The sequence below is a fragment of the Chanos chanos genome, chromosome 1 (genome assembly GCF_902362185.1).
Source record: "Chanos chanos chromosome 1, fChaCha1.1, whole genome shotgun sequence".
In the NCBI taxonomy this organism is placed as follows: Eukaryota; Metazoa; Chordata; class Actinopteri; order Gonorynchiformes; family Chanidae; genus Chanos; species Chanos chanos.
This window is the reverse complement of record NC_044495.1, coordinates 20,580,653-20,597,721: the sequence shown is the minus strand read 5'-3', so window position 1 is coordinate 20,597,721 and position 17,069 is coordinate 20,580,653. Positions and strand designations below refer to the sequence as shown.

At 41.5% G+C, this 17,069-nt stretch overlaps 1 protein-coding gene across 1 annotated transcript in view; it reads left to right on the top strand.

Annotated features, from left to right (window-relative positions):
* plekha5 (pleckstrin homology domain containing, family A member 5) overlaps positions 1-15,123 on the top strand; it is a 94,867-nt gene extending 79,744 nt beyond the window's left edge. Inside the window, exons 11-30 of the mRNA XM_030770568.1 lie at positions 590-1,058; positions 1,878-1,961; positions 3,464-3,583; positions 4,303-4,356; positions 5,510-5,590; positions 7,772-7,834; positions 8,068-8,148; positions 8,448-8,597; positions 9,232-9,333; positions 9,483-9,591; positions 9,990-10,036; positions 10,269-10,439; positions 11,006-11,126; positions 11,455-11,570; positions 11,664-11,867; positions 12,723-12,872; positions 13,719-13,873; positions 13,950-14,077; positions 14,449-14,554; positions 15,051-15,123. Of these exons, the coding sequence (XP_030626428.1) occupies positions 590-1,058; positions 1,878-1,961; positions 3,464-3,583; positions 4,303-4,356; positions 5,510-5,590; positions 7,772-7,834; positions 8,068-8,148; positions 8,448-8,597; positions 9,232-9,333; positions 9,483-9,591; positions 9,990-10,036; positions 10,269-10,439; positions 11,006-11,126; positions 11,455-11,570; positions 11,664-11,867; positions 12,723-12,872; positions 13,719-13,873; positions 13,950-14,077; positions 14,449-14,546 (2,503 nt within the window). The 3' untranslated portion in view covers positions 14,547-14,554; positions 15,051-15,123. The remainder of the gene's footprint in view (positions 1-589; positions 1,059-1,877; positions 1,962-3,463; positions 3,584-4,302; positions 4,357-5,509; positions 5,591-7,771; positions 7,835-8,067; positions 8,149-8,447; positions 8,598-9,231; positions 9,334-9,482; positions 9,592-9,989; positions 10,037-10,268; positions 10,440-11,005; positions 11,127-11,454; positions 11,571-11,663; positions 11,868-12,722; positions 12,873-13,718; positions 13,874-13,949; positions 14,078-14,448; positions 14,555-15,050) is intronic.
* Positions 15,124-17,069: the final 1,946 nt, after the last annotated feature.

Below are 17,069 nucleotides of genomic sequence, written 5' to 3'. Positions count from 1 at the left end.
TATGACAGTGAAACTGAGCATTCTCTGGGATTACATGCGAAGGTTCCATTGTTTTGTGACAGTGAAGCTGAACATTCTCTGGGATTACATGTGAAGGTTCCATTGTTTTATGACAGTACAGTCCTCTGATTCTCCTATCTGGCAAACTGTGCTGGCAACTGTTCTCTTTCTTTCCAAGGGACTGATTGTCCCTGATTAGTTTGCCAGGAAGCAGGCAGGCAATAAATGACTTGGGTTAGCTCTAGTTAATCACTAGCCACTTAGCGCAGTGTGGGCTATAGGAGTGGTAAGGCTTTGTTTGAGAAAGTGCCTCTTCCTTTGGACAAAGAACATCCACACACTGTTCTCCTTATGATATGCTAATCACTCCAGCTTTAATGACGTTCCCCCATGGGTAAATATGAAGCAATCAAAAAGTCAACGCTAGGCCTAATTAGCACAGCTTTGTTTGAAAAAAAAAATGCACGCATAGAGTAATTGTACAAGTTTATACTTCACTCGTTAATGAGACATTTCTATGCAAAAACTTGTACTGCTTTCACTGTTTTCACTAATCCAGCATGAGTGAGCCTTATCCTCTATGCTTCAGTATCACCTCCTACCAGACCCTGCCCAGAAACATGCCAAGTCACCGGGCACAGGTTGTTCCACGTTACCCAGAGGGCTACCGGACCCTCCCACGCAACATTCTACGGCCAGACAGCATCTGCAGCATATCTGCATCTGTGTACGAGAGAGCGCTGGGTCCATCAGCCACAGCAGCAGAAAAGCGCCGCTCCATGCGTGATGATACCATGTGGCAGCTCTATGAGTGGCAGCAGAGGCAGGCCCATAGTCGCCATGGTTACGGCACTCTACCAAGCCCCAAGACGATGAGCAACATCGCTGAGCATGCCACCCACTCTATCCCCACATCCCCTTCCCATGGCTCCTTAGCCCACTACCACACCTTCTCTCCCAACCGGCCTTACAACTCTGCGTCCCGCTCTGAGGTGTCCTCCCCTGTGTTCCGAGGGGATGTAACCATCGACCGGCGCCACCGGACTCACTTAACTAAGGTAAGGCTAGGACTGCAGAGTCTGTTAGCGCTTTCATTGTGCCCTCTGACAAAAGGATGGTATGACACTGTCTTTCTCTTGTCGTATCAAATATAAACAGTGATGACAGCTAATATCAGGCCTAACACTTTCATGGCACCTGTGTCATGGAATGCATCATAATGTCATATAACATTGTTTTGTTAGATGGTCCTGAACTGGTTTTTAACAGTCATGACTGCCTATGATGTCAGTACCGAAAAAGCATGAAACAACCGTGTAATGGAGTTCTCAAGTAGAATATTAGTTGTCCATAGGTTTTTATACAGGAGATATATTTCATGACAGCGGGTCTTTAGACTGAGTGTTCACAAAAACACTTCACAAAATTGGAGCTTTCAGTGAGTTCTCCTTTATATAAGCATGCTTTTAGACCCTTGACAAATTGGCACAAAGACTGCCACCAGGTTTTGGCTTATGCACATTCAGAGACTACAATGTGCTGTCAAAATTTAGTTTCACATACTCACTATCACTACTCTGAGTACCATGTCTCCATTTACAGATTTGATTTTACAGTCTTTTAATGTAAAACAGTGGTTGAGTTGTTTTTTTAATATTCTAACACTAATTTACTTAATTGACTTAAATCACACTAATGATGGGATGTCCTTTTAGTACACATAGACAAAAGGACCTCTGTTTCACAGCGTGACTGCCGAAATGCCAGTCATGCAATTCCACTTCTAATCTGATGAAATGATTAATACCATGGTGTGTGAAACTAATGTAAACTGTAACTGCTCTCACTGGTCTTTTCTTGCCGTCTCTCTCTCATAGTACTCATATCCACCGGACCGTAGACTGATGCCCACAGGTGTACCTGCTCAGAGCATCACTCCCCAGTCTCTGCAAGGAAAGACAGTGAGTGTTTACCCTCCCTATCTCACTCTCTGCTCCCCCTCCCCCTTCTCCTGTCTGTTTCCCCCTCCTCTGCTTTTGCTCTCCTCCCTCTCTTGCTGCCGTAATCTGAGCTAGAAAAATTAATATTTTACGGAGAGCTGTTATAGGGGAATTTCCTGATCTTGTGATGAAGTGGAACAGGGGAAGTATGCAATTTTGACTGTATTGCACATCCATTTATAACTCTCTATTTGTTGTTCAGGGCACTGTTGCGATAAACATATGTTTAGGAGGGAATTATTATTTGTTTTCACATAAGCTGCAGTGAATACCAATAACAGAAACTCCTCCGAGATGTTGAGCAGCGACAGGCCATGCAGTGTGTACTTGTCAAGTACTTTCACTTGAGGTTTCAGACTCAACACTTAGTTACTTAAGAGTTTCCGACACTCTTAAAATGATGTGGTGAAAGGCATTGGAAGGATTAGGGTATGTGATTTGTGTGCTGTTGGTGTAGTAAATAACTGAAAGTTGAAAGCAGCAGGAAAGTACAATAGTCAGTGCTGTATGGTACCCAGTGTCATACCCTCTCTAGGTCTTTTGAACGGTCTTTTAATTGTATCAGTATGTTTTCAATAGTGTTATTGAAGCAGACCATTTCTCTGAGGGCTGGTGACATTGCCTTAGGTTGTTGTCTCAAATGATGAGCTTAAAGGAGCAAGTTTCATTTGGTAAAATGCGTGTTTGTTGGTGAACTGCATGATTGTCATAGAATGCTATTAGTGAGATGCACTGTTGTTTGTGCACAGTAAAACTGAAATCGATGTAGGCAGGTTCTTAAACGTGCTCCTCCATTGCCCCTACTGAAAGTACGTGCAGTTTAGACAATCACTCCATTCTTACACCCAGGTTATTCTCTTAATGTCAGCGGTCTGGCAGCGCTGTATCATAATAGCTTCCCAGAGAATCATTGTGGTCTTGGTGAAAGGAAATTGCATGATCCAGCAGTAATGTATAATACAGAGCAGTATCTAAACCCAAAATTAAACTCCAACCATGGCACAGATTTTGACTCTAGAGCTCATAGGTCAGATTTCAGCCTTAAGAACCATCCCTTTTTTTCTGCTCAGGCACATATAACATACCAAATCAAATCCCCTCTTGACCTCCAATCTAATACAAACTACTTTTTGTCCCCAAGCAAAAACACTTTTACTCTAAACTAACAACCTATATTCCAGTTTCTCCCTCATGCTATATTCTAAACCTCACCCCAAATCACAGGCTGAGTAAAGAGCCTTATCCTAACTCTGAGCCCTTCCCTGACGCATTATCAACCACAAAACCCTGACCACTATCAAGACGTACACCCCAGCCTTGCTTTAATCTAAACCGCAAACAGAAGTCCAGCCCCCTTACCCCCTACCCAGTCTAAACCTGCACCCAGACCAAGACTTGTCAGTGCGTTGGTGAGCTGCAGTGCTAACTGTCAGCCGTGTCCTGCTGTTTTCTTATAACTGCAGCCAGAGGAGCTGACTCTGCTGCTGATCAAACTGCGACGGCAGCAGGCAGAGCTCACCAGCCTCAGAGAACACACACTCGCTCAGCTAATGCAACTAAACCTCGAGGCCAACAACCCCAAGGTCAGCCCCCGCGCTCACCTCTCTAGTCTCTGCATCCCAGACAAGAAAGGAGTTTGTGTTCATTTTGGTTTCCTCTTTGCCTTTGGTTTGTATTTGTTGTTTGGTTTTGTTGTCCTTTTTTCCTTGTGTACAGCATGGTGTTTTGTACTCATGTCTGGTTTTACATTTGCAAGATTTATTATTTGTGTTTACAATTGTCCCTTTTTTCACTAACAGCGTAAAATATTTGAGTTGTCCTAAACTATTTTTCTTCAGCTTTGTGTTCATAAGATATTCATGTATTGTTACCCTTTTGCTTGTGAGTGTGGTAATCCCCAAAGCATGCATGTGTCATAAATGAATCAGTGTCTTCATTTGTGACTGGTGTTTTTGTATGGCTGTTTTTGACAGTGTGTTTTAGTGGCTTGACTGGTGTGAGCATTTGGCATGAAGTTCTGTATGAATCTTTAGACAGCAGTGCACAACAGTTCAGAGCGTCTTTTGAGTTTGATTAAGAAGCCTGCAGTTTGTTTTAACTTTCTACACTTAAGTCCTGAGAGTTATTGAGTAGAAGTCTCCTGTCCAACTACCTCTAGCCTGAATCTCTCTTCATCTACCTGATTGTCTTTCTCCACCTCTGTCTGTCTTTGTCTGTTTTCTGTTCTGCTTACCCACTGTTTTTGTATTCCTCTCTTCTCCTCTCTTTTTTTCTCTCTTTCCTGCTCTGTTGGTTCTGTTAGAGTGATATACTCTCCCATCACCTCCAGAGGAACCTCATGTATTTGGACAGCCAGGTGAGGACTGCTGCCCTCTTTGTCTTTTGTTCATTCTCTCTGTCTGTGTCTTTCTCTCTCTGTCTCTCTATGTTTTCTGCTACTCAGAGGAATGGCCTTATTGATCCCGCTATTGTTCAAATGATCAAGTTGTCACTATTCTCCCTCTCACTTTCTTTCTCTTTGTCTTTCCCTCTGTCTGACTGACCTGCAGAATTCTTGTAGTGATGTGTTGCCTTCAGGATATAGTCTTACGAATCCAGTCCTACATTTATGAGCTCTGTATTGACTGTTCACTGCAAAGAATTCCAACGACTGTCTTAAAATTCAAAGGCTTTGCACCACACTGACATCAGTAGGTATATATTGTTGGAACAGTTATAATGTGCAGTGTAATGACATACTCTACAGTATCTAAGAGCTCTTGAAAAAGTCCTAGAGAATTAATTATGCACTGTTTGAAGGCTCTCAGTATCTGTTTATGTTTAAGAGTGATCTAAGAGTGACAGGTCATGATCTGCTCAGAAGCTAATTTAAGGGTCTGGTTTGTCACTGTCCATTCAGCTATCACACAATTTATTTAACTCACATGCCTATACCTCTCTGTAATGATGAGGGTGAGAGAGGGCTGTTCTTTAAGAGCAGGTCTGTGTGTACTAAAGCTCTTTCAGGCAAGCCTAATGTTAGTGGACGTATAAATGTCCCATTTATTTTTGGAAAGGGCCTGAAGTCCTCGAAAGGTTGCCTCTTATGCCTGAATTATTTAGTCTTAGGTTGCTAAAAAGGTCAACCACAGCTGGTGTGCTGTGGTGACATGGGAGCTCTCTTTTTTACACAGTGTTTATCACAATGAGGATACTCTGAAGCAATGAAACTTCTTTTTTTTTTTTTTTTTGGTACACAAACTATTTCCGTTTGGCCACATCAAAGTGGCTCCCTATGCTTGAGCATGCTTTGTTTATGAGAGTGCAAAACTGTACAACTTTGTACTGACTAAGGACTGTATCTTTCTCTTACACACCTACACAGATCCACAGACATACACACATACTTGTGTGCCTACGTGCACACCCACACCCACACACACACATACACACACATATACACACATTCATACATGAATATACCCTCTAAAAGTAATGGCTGTGTTGTTGCTGCTCCCTCATTGCACTAGATGAAGGAGAATGAGCCTGTAATCTTCATGATTCACACTATGATTGAGAACTCTGCGCCCAGGCCTCAACTCTATCAGCAAGTAAGGTTTTAGCAGCCTACATCCACAGCTATGCACCTTTTGTCCAGCCGCCATTGGTCTCCCCCCCTCTTTGTCATGGTGGATAACCTCTCCCTACAGTGTCATCACGCCTTTCCTTTGATATTCTATAGTGTTTCAGTTATAGTACATCACATTCCGTTTTTTTGTTTTTTCATTGTCAGATCTTACATGGTTTGAGCATTTTAGCGTTACCTGGCATGTACTGTTTGCTGCACAGCCATGCATACCTGTAACAGTCTTTGACATCTCTGTGTCAGAAGTGACATCTATGTCCATCAGTCTTGTGATCATATGTCCAGAGCATTTCACATATATTTGAACTGAGGCCATCACAGAAAATCAGAAATTTGCTTAACGCTTGAAGTTTTGAAACTTATTCAGTTTTGCAGTTCAGGATATCTCAGGCCACTATGATCTCCTGCTCTTTTTCACTAGTTTCTGTGAGGTTCATAACTAACTGTTTATGTCCTTTTTTATGGAGTTTAGGTCTTGCCAATGCCCCACTTATCACCATTCCACAGGCACCTGCAGTAAAGTGTAAAAAGTCCTCCACTCTGGAAGTCTTCAAATCCCTACAGAGGCAGTCAGGGCAAAGACTCACCTGGCTGCTCTTTCAAAGGAGGTGTCAAGAGTTTGAGTTCCCATTTCCCCTCCGGGCCGCAAGGATGCACGGGGGGCCTGATTTAGCCCCGGCCTCTCCGAGCTTTTCATTAGTCACGCTAACTCAGTTCCTGACAGTCTGTTCCAGGGGGGACCATAATTAACGTAGCGCATGGCTAGCCTGCACTGGTGATCTCCCAGACCCCTCTCACACACTCAGAGAGCACAATCACCAAGCTACTGCTGCTCTTCCACAGACCCCTAATGGCCTTTATTACCTGGAAGCTACCTGGCCTTGTACTAGAGCAAAGGGAGCTGAGATCCACTAACTACTGAGGCCAAAGCTGTATTGTCTTGTCTGCACCATTTACTGCACTGTAGTCTGTTAGCTCTTTTTTATTATTATAATTTTCAAATCGCTTGTCCAGAATGAAAATTATATTAAGAAACATTCATGCTAAATCATGTTAATTATGAATTAATATGGACGTGAATCTGTCTCTTTTCCTTTGCTGATGTTTTACATGCTCAGTCACGCAGATGATGACACACATAATGTGTATTGTCTTCATGTCTCTGGACCAAAATAACATAGTGTTTGCACAAGGTTGGCATAATTGTAGTGTCTGTCTCTCCTCTTGTTTGTCTCTCTGGTGTTTGGTGGCCAGTGTTTTTCTGCTGACAGACTGAATATAAAGCCCAGTTTGTGTAATGTTATCACACACCACATTTGTGCCACTTTTGCCTTTAAAAGTGCAACTGTGTGCCCATCATCATCAGACTTTCCATTTCATCTACACGCATATGGTGTGTGTGTGTGTGTGTGTGTGTGTGTGTGTGTGTGTGTGTGTGTGAGTGAGTGTGTGCTGGGGGTTGGGGGGGGCATGTTATAGAATGATCACACATTGTTTTTCCTTGGTAGTCACCCTCACACCTTGGTTGATAGAAAATGTTCTAGAAATGCGTCTGCCGCATTGTAGAGACATGTTTTCTTTGTAAGATTTAATACGCTCTCCTCCAGAGGATGTTAAGTTAAACAGGACCTTGAATTACAGTCTCTGTTATACTATGAAATGCCTTAGATGCTTTAATAATGCCTGAGTATTTCATCAAGTGTTGGCTTCTGATCTTAATCAAGCATATTTGTGACAAGTGCCAATTCATACATGCCTTTGGAATAGTGCCTTTTTTGAGCTAGAAAGGGCTCTGACTCTGTGAGGAAATGTTTTAAGTAAAATTATAATCATGGCCATAGTTTTGTGTGGCTCTGTAAGTTCATGTTAAGTTCATGCTCCTTACTGTGTGCAGAGGATCGTATTACAGTATATCCCACTCTTAATTAGCCATCATCCAATAGATAATTATAATGATGTCTAATACTGAAAGTCTTAGGCTCCCTGAACTCATGTAAGTAAATGCAATGTTGTTTTTTTACTGAAATTACAAATGTTTTGAGTCTTACGTACCACAGGCTAGAGATTGCTCTTTAACTTATCTTCACTGAGCTCTGTGTTCTTTGTTCATCAGCGTATTCTGTCTGACTCTTCCCCTGTTCCCCAGATGAGTCCTGAGGAGTGCAGAGATAATACTTACAGCTACAGACCACAGGACATTGATACTGATGTGAGTTCACATACATTAATCAGACAGAATGTTTTTACTTTACTACATATTGTCATAGTAGAGTGAATGATGTGCCGACAGTGCAGACTGTTTCCCTCAGCTTGTTTTTTTCCCTGAACTTTTTGTAAATTGAGAAGTTACTCCAAACATAAAGATGTCTCAGCTTTCCAAGTTACAAATAGTCTTTACTCTTGTTTCTAATGTTTTGATGTCTCACCCTTATATATATATAGGCTAAGCTAAGCAGACTGTGTGAGCAGGACAAGGTTGTGCGCACACAGGAGGATAAACTACAGCAACTCCACAGAGAGAAGGTACTGTCTTCCAGAATGCAAGATAAAATGTGCCATATTTGAAATTAACAGGTGCAGATGACCAAATAAAGAAATGCAGCTATAAATGAGTCAGTCACATAAATGCTAACCCTAGTGGACAGAGACCTACAACACAAGCACTGTGTTACTGCCACACCCCTGCAGCAACAGCCTTTCTGTGAGCACTTCAGTAGTGCTCTGTACTAAGGTTGTCAACCTGCACCCCTGTGGATACCCGTTAATCGTTTTATCTGTCTGTGTGAGTGTGCACACATATGTGCTCGTGTTCTGCTCTACAGCACACCCTGGAGACGGCTCTGTTGTCAGCCAGTCAGGAGATAGAGATGAGCTCTGATAACCCGGCTGCAGTGCAGAGCGTCATTCAGCAGAGAGATGTTCTACAGAGCGGCCTGCTCAGCACCTGCAGAGAACTTGCCAGAGTGAATGCTGTGAGTAACGACATGCATCTGTACACGTATTGTACATGCATGCAGTGCATTTCAAGATTCAAGAACTTTATTGTTGTGCAATCACATCGAAACTGCAATTGTGTCAACCTCAACCGGTGCATTTATATCAAGTCTCACACATATTTAAAAAAAAAAGTAAGAAATATGAAAAATATAAAGTATCAGCAGTAAAAATAGAAATATGAAGCGATAAAAAAAGTACGGAATCTAAACAATGTAAGTACAAAATATAAACAATGTTGTAAAGTATAAAATACAATTAACGATAAATACAACTATCAAGGGTGTAAAAGCGCCAGCAGCAAAGGTGCAGTAAAGGTGCGGTGTGACATGGAGTGATGGTGTACTGGGGTGCAGTAAAGGTGCGGTGTGACATGGAGTGATGGTGTACTGGGATGTTGAATGACATGTACGGTTGATGTGGAAATACTGCACATAATCAGTGGTTGAAATGACTTTGATGTTAAGTGTCAGTGAAGAATGGTTGCCCTATTTGTTTATCACCATTGTCTGTGCACTCAGCTTGTCACTCACTTGGTGTGTGTCAGTGAATGTGTCAGTCATTCAGTAAATCTCTCCTACACTGGGTTGTGTTGTGTTGTGCTGCTGACAGGAGTTGGACAGGTCTTGGAGAGAGTATGAAAGACTGGAGGCAGATGTCACACTGGCCAAAACCAACTTACTGGAGCAGTTGGAGGCTTTAGGAATCCCTCAGGTGCCTCTATCCTGAAATATCCTATAAACCCTCTCACACCTGCTTTATACTTTCCCCCATTTTATACTGTAAAACATGACAGTCTTGGTTTTTGGTCAGAACCCTTCCTTTAATATTTATTATTTGTGCATGTGTGTGCATGTCCACAGACAGAACCTCCAAGTCAGCAACATGTACGTATTCAGAAGGAACTTTGGAGAATTCAAGACGTGATGGAAGCTCTTAACAAGAATAAACCCAAGAGAAGTACAGACACAGGTAAATTTGTATGTAAAGATTTAGCCTTTCTGGACAAATAAAAAGACAAACGTATGCACAAACACACACACATTCATAACATTTGTGTATGTCAAATAGAGAAACATTTTCCCCTGATAACTAGTGCAACTTCATGGGGTAAGCATGTGGTGCAGTATCAATTCTGTATCACACAGAAGATGATCTGCAATTTAAGGTAACTCTAAAACCATTCTTAAGATTGTGCTAGTATAAAAATGCCCAACTACCACAGTTGTAATTTTTCTGCAAATGCACAGTTAAAGGAATTAGATGGAACTAAAGGAATTGAAGCACAAAATTAGAAAAAATTTGAAAAAATTACAAAGACTCGCTAAATCGAATGTAGTTCTAAAATGTTTTTGTCTTTTCACTGATAGCTGGTTTTCCTGGAGCCAAACCTTTGTCTAACCTAAATAAGAGTGAGGTGAGTCCCCTCTTCACACAATCTGAGTGATGTACACACAATATGTCAAATAAAATATGCAGTATGCTTGTACACCTATGTTCACACAACACTGGTAAAATGACGAGGAGTTCTGATTGTTCATCGCTTCACTGGCCTGTGGCACAGTCATGGCCTTATATGGAAATCTAAGCTATGATTGGCAGTTGCTCCCACAGACAGAGCTGTCACTCAATATCTGTGTGACCTTCAGGATGTAGATTCTCTTCCTCCTCGGCCTCCTCTTCCACAGTCATATGATGGGGGAGATCACATGCCCGTGCCCCCCCTGCCCTCTCCGGGTGGTGCGACACCCCACACAGCTCGCCCCACACCACACCGCCCTGATGAACGCAAGACCGGCCAGAGGAATGGCACTCATGCCGTAAGATGCTGACCTCTGACCCTCTGAAAACTGTATCATTCCACTTGATCATCAGCATCATCTCTCTCTTCAAGTCAAGAGCCTGTGCAATTCATTCTGATCACGTTCATCCCATCCAGTTCTTTTCATTTCATCTTGGACATTGTGTTCTGCATTCTCTCACCTATCAATGGCAATGCAAGACTCCCCCAGAAAGTTAGGACTGATTTTTAGATGTTGAATTTTCGTTACTCTTCATGTTGTCCTTAAGGTTTGTAAGTTTATGTTTGAGTATTGCTTCACATTTCGGTTTGTCTTTAAGATTTACCCTCAGTTTTACTCCTTTTATGTCCTTTGAAGTTCACAGTTCTCTATCCTCATTTGTGAAGCTGTTCCTAGAGCAGATTGCTGTGCTTGTGAATTTTGACTTGTTTCAACCTCTTGCAGCTGTAAAAAGAGTTTTAAAAAAATTAGATATCAATATTGCTTTAGAAACACTATGTAAGCTCTCTAAGAAAATTTTCCATATCTGTTGGAGAATTGATGTGTCTGACTACATATGCACTGAATGTGTTCTTACCTTACAGGGCCCAGACTACAGACTGTATAAGAGTGAACCTGAGCTGACCACCGTGGCTGAAGTGGATGAGAGCAATGGGGAGGAAAAATCAGAGCAGAACACAGAGAAAGAACCGGCCAGCGCTAAAGGTACACTCCCACGGCCATTTAACCACAATCAGACTAAAATTACTGTGGGTTTCAGTGTAGATTTATCTCATACAGTTTCTACATCTGCTGTATGTGTCTGTCATGCATCAGTACAACTCAAGATGTGTCACAGAAGTCCCACTGATTTTAAAAAAAAAAAAAAAAAAAGTGAAGTAAAGCAGGTATAATTTCTCGTCATGAACAAACACTATTTCCCCCTGTGGTTGAGCTTGTTTGTCTGTTTCCTGTTTTTTGTTGTTGTTTTTTTTTTTTTTTTTTGCTTTGTTTTGTTTTGTTTTTTTTGTTTTTTGTTCTTTTCTGGTTTCAGGTGTGTCACACCCTGTTGGAGTTGTGTCTCCCAGGACGAAGTCACCCATGCCAGAATCCTCCACCATCGCCTCCTACGTCACCTTGAGAAAGAGCAAGAGGCCTGATCCCAGAACAGTAAGTGTGAGTGTACATGCAAGCGTATATGCGTTTATGTGTTTGTGTACTTCTCTATGTGTACATCCTCACACTCTTGTGGATCTCCAGCAGGACCGCCCCCACAGTGCAGTGGAACATTTATATGGAGTTGAAGGTGGGAGAGTGAGAATGAGTGTGGAAGAGCAGATGGAGAGAATGAGGAGACATCAAGAAGGGGCACTGCGTGAGCGCAGGAGAGATATCCATCCCAATTCTGAGACCTCTCTCACTCACAGTCACTCTTTCAGCAAAGACAACCCCTACTATACCCTGCAGGTATAACACAAGAGCCAAGCACAGAAAACACCTTCCAAAGTCGCCTCACATTTAAGTTCAGTTCATTGCATTGTATTTGGTTTTATTTGGCTAAATGCATTGCAGTTGGTTTTAGAACTGTGCTTTACATTTGATTTGTGGACTAAAAATCTGATTCTGCTCTCCATTGTGGTTTGATAATCTTAAAGTGACTTCTCAGAGTGTGCAGCACCTTTCAAGAGACTCAGTCTCAGACTTATAACTCAGTCTTAATAACTAAATTACTCTGCCTTAAAATGTTAGTTTAAATTTAGTTTGTGCTTTCTCTGAGCAAAAACTAAGCAAAAACTATTAGAGCTGTGGCTGATGCTATTATGAATGCGAGACCATGAGTGAGCTGCCTGAGTTTGGTCTCATATGAGGAGCCTCTGCAATCAGGCAGGCCGGGGAATGCACAGGATGAATAAAACATGTCCCTGAGTAGCGCTTGTGACATGTCCTTCATCTGAGCAGGCATGCTGCAGATGCTTGTCATGTTCAGAGCAGGGTTGCCACAGCAGTGGAGATGTTCTGGAAAGTTCTACTCAGACTAAAAGAATGACTCATCTACATCCCCAAATCCCTCCGGAAGACCTGTCCCTCGTCTGCGATGCCAAGAGGAAACGTTCAGTTTACACGGAAATGTGTCTCTCAAACCAAATTAAAAAGTTAAAGAGAAGTTTATGGTTTTGTTGTGGTGTTTTTTTTTTTGTCTCTCTCAATGCAGCTGGAAGTGGTTTAAATAACATTTTAAGATGGAATAAAGAGGAAGAAACAAAGCAAGCCTTACAAGGCATTTGGCTGTGTATTTAGTGTGTGTTTGTTTGTGTTCCTCAGACACGTAAGAGGGGCTCAGTGGTCTCCCCAGACAGTCAGGACGTGGTGCTGTCACCACAGGAAATGGAGCTTGTGACTGAGCCAGCCATGGCTGGGGAAAACAAGGATACTGAAAGACTGCCCCTGGAGCGCTCTAACCTTGACATGGAGGTAAAGAAACACACACACACACACATGCAAGTAAACTGTGTGCCCTCTTCCATCTCTGAACTTTTCATATGTTATGATTATTGGACTGACATTCTAGAAACCTACTCAAGCAGGCCTTACTGTAATTTATACTTGGTTTTTCAACACATGAGTAACTAAATGTTTCATTACCTAAAATCAATAACACCTTATTATAAGCAAATTAGTATTAGCATATGAATTTGTGACTCACATGGACACATACTATAAGCTGCACAGACTGACCTGTGCTAATAACTGAGGTTCATCTTCACAAGTCTGGGTTAATGAATGGTTCTTTTCAACCTTGGATCTTTTTAAAAGTGCACTGAGATCCTCTTCCTGTTATAGCTTTGCTTGTTCTTCATTTGGGTCTGTGTGCTTAATGCTCTGTCAGTGCCTTTTTACTTGTGTACTGTTTATTTGCAGACACACTTACCATGGGAATAATTTCATGCCATCGAGTTACTATGGAAGTCTGGAATTCTAACTGAGAATGATTAATGAGTTTCCCATGCCTTTTTAGATGTGTATGTTGTGTAGTGTCTGTGTTATACAGCATATGGCTCAGTGTCCTGTAGACAAATTGAGGAAATTGAGTGTTTCACTGGCAGGGTGCAGGGGTGGACATATGACTGCACAGAGACAACAGGCATTCTATTCCCTGTCACAGTGGACAACAGTAAATACATGTGCAGACAATCCAGTGGCTGTCCCTAGAGAGCTATGAAAACTTGACTTGCAGAGAATATTTGAAAGCTGCATCACCTTAAGTCTGTCTGCCCGCCTGTCTGTCTGACTCTCTCTCTGACTCTCTCTCCCCTCCAGGTTGCATTGAGTCCTGACTGCAGTGTGGATTCTAGGGCAGTAGAGGGCACTTGTCCAGAGCCAGTGGAACTGAAACAGGAGGAGGAAAGAGATGAGGAGCATATTGATAGACTAAATACCATAGACCACATCAAGACTCTGCTTTGTGAGAACAGGTATGTGTTTCTGTGTGTTTGTGTCTGTGTCCATGTATGTGATGATGTACTAACAGCTTTTGGTTATGTGTCTCAGCCTGCAGACAGCAGTGCTGGTTAGAGTGGGAACTGAGGAAGAGGATTATGAGGATGATGAAGATGACAAAACCACTGAACACAAGCAGGACCCAGAACAAATTGTCAGCCTCTCAAATGAGTTGGCAAGTGAGCTGACCAAACAAAGTACATTAGTTTCAGGTACGAGATAAGACGACTGTCTGAATGAACTACACAAACCCACTGTAGATCCCAGTCCAGCAGACTGCTTGCTACATTTAACTCTATGGCCTGTGCATAGTAATATCTAATCCCTTGCCTTGCTGTAAAATGAGCATGTGAAGAGTCTCTCCTAGTTCTGAAATGGATGTTATTGTACTTTTCCTTTGTTAACCCAGAGAGTGCTGTATTCTTATCTGACTCACTCTGGTTAGTGCTTGTTTTGATTGCCTTCGTGTGTGTGTGTGTGTATGTGTGTGCGCGTGCGCGTGCACGTGGGTGTGTGTTGTTTCTTGGGTTGGGAATGATGTTTTTTGCAGTGAACAATCTCTCTACTCCACCGCCATCTCCACCTGCCTCCCCCTCTCCTCCCTCTCCTCCTCAACTTTCAGACGGCTCGCACTTCATGTGTGTGTAGAACAAAGAGTAAGAGCCTTCAAATATATTGTCCGTGTGTGTGTAAAGATGCCGACAGACGTCACAAACACAGATATCTCTGTCCGTGAATTTAGGGTGTTGAGAGAAACTCATGAGGCTACCAAATGAAGGTGTAATTACTCTCCCGGCAAGAGTTCATTAACTTCAAGGAATCAGAGCAACCCTAAACCTCACCTGATTAGACAGGCAATTAACACGACGCCTCTACAATTCCATCCATCTTCCACTCTGCATCAGTGGGACTGGTGTGTCTGCTGCACCTTCCATACAGAGAGAGACAGCCAGTGGTTCCTATGTGAAGAACTCTCAAAGCACTCCCATTATGGCACCACTCCAGTACTTGTTCTCTTTATTTTAAGTGGTCTAGCCTTAGCAGCACAGTTATCTTCAGTGAACAATATGCTGAGTTAATGTAAACATCAGCTTTTTTTGAATGTGATGGTTGCATCTGTTTGTTTTTTTGTTTTGCTGTTGTTCATCCCAGCCTGTGACAACAATAAGGAGTGATGAACGACGAAGCCTCAGAGGTCGAAGTGAGACCGTGCCTCATATTGCTCTTCCTGATCTTACTAACCTGCTCAGCCAGAAGGACAGCTCCTAACACCAGACCTTGGCTCACCTGTACTACCACTAAAACTGGTCAGCGCCAACTCTCTGTATGACACTGAGAATTCAAGTACACTATTATTATTATTATTATTATTATTATTATTATTATTGTTATTATTATTATTATTATTATGACAGAGTTCTATTCTGTGTTTGAATATGGGCTTGTGTAGAAGGCTTGAGGTGCCAATAAACTCAATACTGCTGTGAAGCCAACTGTATAGTTGTAAATAGGAGCACCTGCTCTCTCCCCATATGTAGATGAACCAGTACAGGCACTGGTGAGAAACACACACACACACAAACACACATACACACACTCAAGCCATGCTCACATTACTCCCAACTATTCAGGGTTACATGCATACTGCTTGTTTTTCATTTATTTTGTTGTACTTCAGTTTCATGACTTTTTTAGTTTAGATCAACGCTGAAATTAATCAAAGCAAATTTAAACAATTTAATATTTTCAGCAATTCAGTTTTTAGCTCATGTCTTTTACACTGTAACACCACTGTACCTTTTTTTTGTTGTTGTCCTTGTTTGTTTTTAAACCGAACTGTGCCCGGTCGATCTGATTATGTAATGAAAGTATTAAAAAAAAGTTCAATAAGGTGCCACTGTTACAGACTGGCCACATGAGTATTACATTGAGTTTTTCATTGCTTATCTTTATGTTGGATAGTCTGCAATACCTGCTGCACTGTCTCTGACACACACATGAATGTTCCTATGTCATTGCTTTCTATTTTTTTATGGCTTTATGGAGATAAATTTAAGATAGTAAGAGTATAAAAAAGAGTATTGGTAGATTTGATTGTTTTTTTGTTTTGGTTGTTTTAAGGGTTTTGGACTTAGAAGTATAGCACAGATTAAAAAAGAGCAATAAGCAGGATTTTGGTGTTAACATTAATGTATAAAGTGTAAAGTTCCATAGTGTAAATACTGTACACCATAAAATAAACAGAGCATAAAACTATAAGAGGTTACTTATTAGAGTCAATATGCAAATGTTCATATCTCATCTGTTTTATATCATGTGAAATAAATGTTGACGTTCTTATATGAAGTTGGGTTGTGTCACTTTTATCACACTGCAAATGTCTCTTCAACACATACGCTTGAGCATACACAGACATACGCACAAAACCAGTAATTTTCTGGTGAAGGAGAAGTACTTCACACACTCTCTTGTTGGTGTCTGCCAGACATAACTTCATACTTTTTGGGAACTATGCCTGGTAAGTCATTTAAGACATTTGACCTACCTACTGGTTCTGTCAGCAACACTTAAATGACCAATACGGAGTCTGTCATTGAAGTGGAGTTGTATTCACTCACTCACTCCAGAGGTCCAAAGTTGTGTTCGTTGACTCACTCTTTAATATTTTAGGGGAAGGTGTGGTGTTTTTCAAACTGGTTTGTGGTGGTTTATCTAGAAGTCGGAAAATAATCCAAGATGTGACAACAGTTGTGAAAGTGTGAACATAGCACCACCTGCTGAAAGTAAACCTGAAATATGACAGACAAGACAATCTTTCTATGGTTACCCCTTTAGAGCTATGACTAATGGGACTATTTAGTCCACAAAGATACTCTCAGATATTGTCTTCAGAGATATTTTTGGTAGTCATCAGGTGCTGTGCTGTCCAGCTCTTCAACTGAATGTCACAGAGGGTGTGAAATGTTTATATTTGAATGATTTTAAGAGGCTACTAAATGCAATGTAAAGTATAGTAATTATAATTATGTAATATATATTAAGTATTTGTAATTGTAATTACAATGTAATTGTAATTATGGACTGTAAAACTGATGCTCATTTGGAAATTGTGTTGTGTTCAGTGATATGTTTCTTTGTCCTTACGTAATGACCTCTATAACCCATTCCTTT